The sequence below is a fragment of the Miscanthus floridulus genome, chromosome 15 (genome assembly GCF_019320115.1).
Source record: "Miscanthus floridulus cultivar M001 chromosome 15, ASM1932011v1, whole genome shotgun sequence".
NCBI classification, from domain to species: domain Eukaryota; kingdom Viridiplantae; phylum Streptophyta; class Magnoliopsida; order Poales; family Poaceae; genus Miscanthus; species Miscanthus floridulus.
In genome coordinates, this window is record NC_089594.1 from 50,962,722 (window position 1) to 50,964,279 (window position 1,558).

Sequence of the window (1,558 nt, forward strand, 5' to 3'; positions counted from 1 at the left end):
TGATTTCACATTTTTCTGAAGACCTACCCCTATGAAATTTGGGCCGCGCCCTGGGCTGCAGCCCGGGCAGCCCGGGGCCCAAATCCGCCTCGGTGTATTTTGGTTGTCCGAGCACCTGTGATTTGGAGGACCTAAGGCGTGTATGTATTTTGATCAGATGTGGAGCAAATACAGTTTGATCATTGCTGTTTCACCGTAAACAACCAAGCAAGATTTGGTTCCCGTTGTAGCATGGTTTAGTTTATATTCATGTGACTAAAGCTTTTCCTTGCAAAGTACTCATTCTTTCTTTTTGAGGTAAACTTTGGGTGGATCAAATCGATCCCCACCTAATTCATTTCCACAGATTCCGGCAAGCCGGTGGGTGGAAGGGGCATGGCCCTCCAAATAGTACAGTTGGTTTACATGAGGATCCTAGATCAAAGAGAGGGGAGACACAATTACATGTTCATTGTGTTACACTAGTTCAAGGCCTTTGTCGCATTTTGCCTTGGAATTCTGCATTTCTAAGAGCATACTGACTGTCTACAGGCCGTCGTCAGACGATCTACGCTCGGTGGCAGTCCTTTGAATATGACGTCATTTCGGTGCTTCCAAATCTCCCAGCAACACAGCAAGATGAAGGGGTGAGCGACGTCCTTGTGAATCCTGGGTGGCGCCTGAGACAGCCACAGCTGCTTGACCTCGGCGATATCAGTTGGCACCCAACCTATCCTGGTCCAGAAGGAGTGCACGAATCGGCATCCCAAGACGATGTGATCTGCAGTCTCCACTGCCTCACCGCATATGGCGCAGTTTGCATCATCCACAATGTTTTTGCATAGGAGAGAGGAGCGGCATTGTATACGATCTTGTGTGAGAAGCCAGATGAAGAACTTTACCTGCGGAGGAGCGAAGTTGCACCAGACGAATGTGAAGGAGGCACAGACGTGGTCACCGCGCGTTGACGCCCGGTATATGATGCCGGACTTTAGGCGATGGCCGTTGCCCTGGAAGAAACTCTCTCGTTGATCTGGTGAGTCGTCGAGGGAAACGTTTTGAAGGAGATCTTCTGGGTGCTGAAGCTCTGTCGCCGCTTGGGGAGTGAGGCGGTGTTGGAGTAGGTTGTGCAGGCCTGCCTCCATGACGTCGTGCACTGACATCGCGCGACCATGAAAGTTGTTGTAGATCGCCAACAGCAGCTCCGCCAGAGGGCCCTCGGCGAGCCAGGTGTCGTGCCAGAAGGATGTGTCCCGGCCGCTACCCACTGATACTGTCATGATTCGCTGGTAAGCTGGGAGAACGTCTCGTAGCGCTGTCCAGTGCGTTCCAGCCATGTCCCCGTTCAAATCGGCCAGGTTCACATGGTCGGTTGCCCATTGCGCCCAGGCGGAGCCGAGGGGGTGGTGTAGGCGGTGTAGGAGTTTTAAGAGCAAGCAGGCATTTTGAGTGTCTAACCGCTTGATTCCGAGGCCACCATCTTCCTTGGCTCGGCATACATTCTCCCATGCAACAAGCAGCGAGCACCAGAGACCGTGTCTGAGCCAGTCCACAGGAAAGCCCTTCGTCTCGCGTCGAT

General features: G+C 52.8%; 1 protein-coding gene across 1 annotated transcript; it reads right to left on the minus strand.

Moving 5' to 3' along the window:
• Positions 1-506: 506 nt before the first annotated feature.
• On the minus strand, positions 507-1,316 carry LOC136507468 (uncharacterized). The gene has a single exon (XM_066502183.1). It carries the CDS (start codon positions 1,314-1,316, stop codon positions 507-509), a length of 810 nt encoding a protein of 269 aa, XP_066358280.1.
• Positions 1,317-1,558: the final 242 nt, after the last annotated feature.

Coding starts and splice junctions, on each gene's coding strand:
- LOC136507468 (XM_066502183.1), bottom strand. CDS start 1,316: ATGGCTGGAACGCACTGGACAGCGCTACGAGACGTTCTCCCAGCTTAC.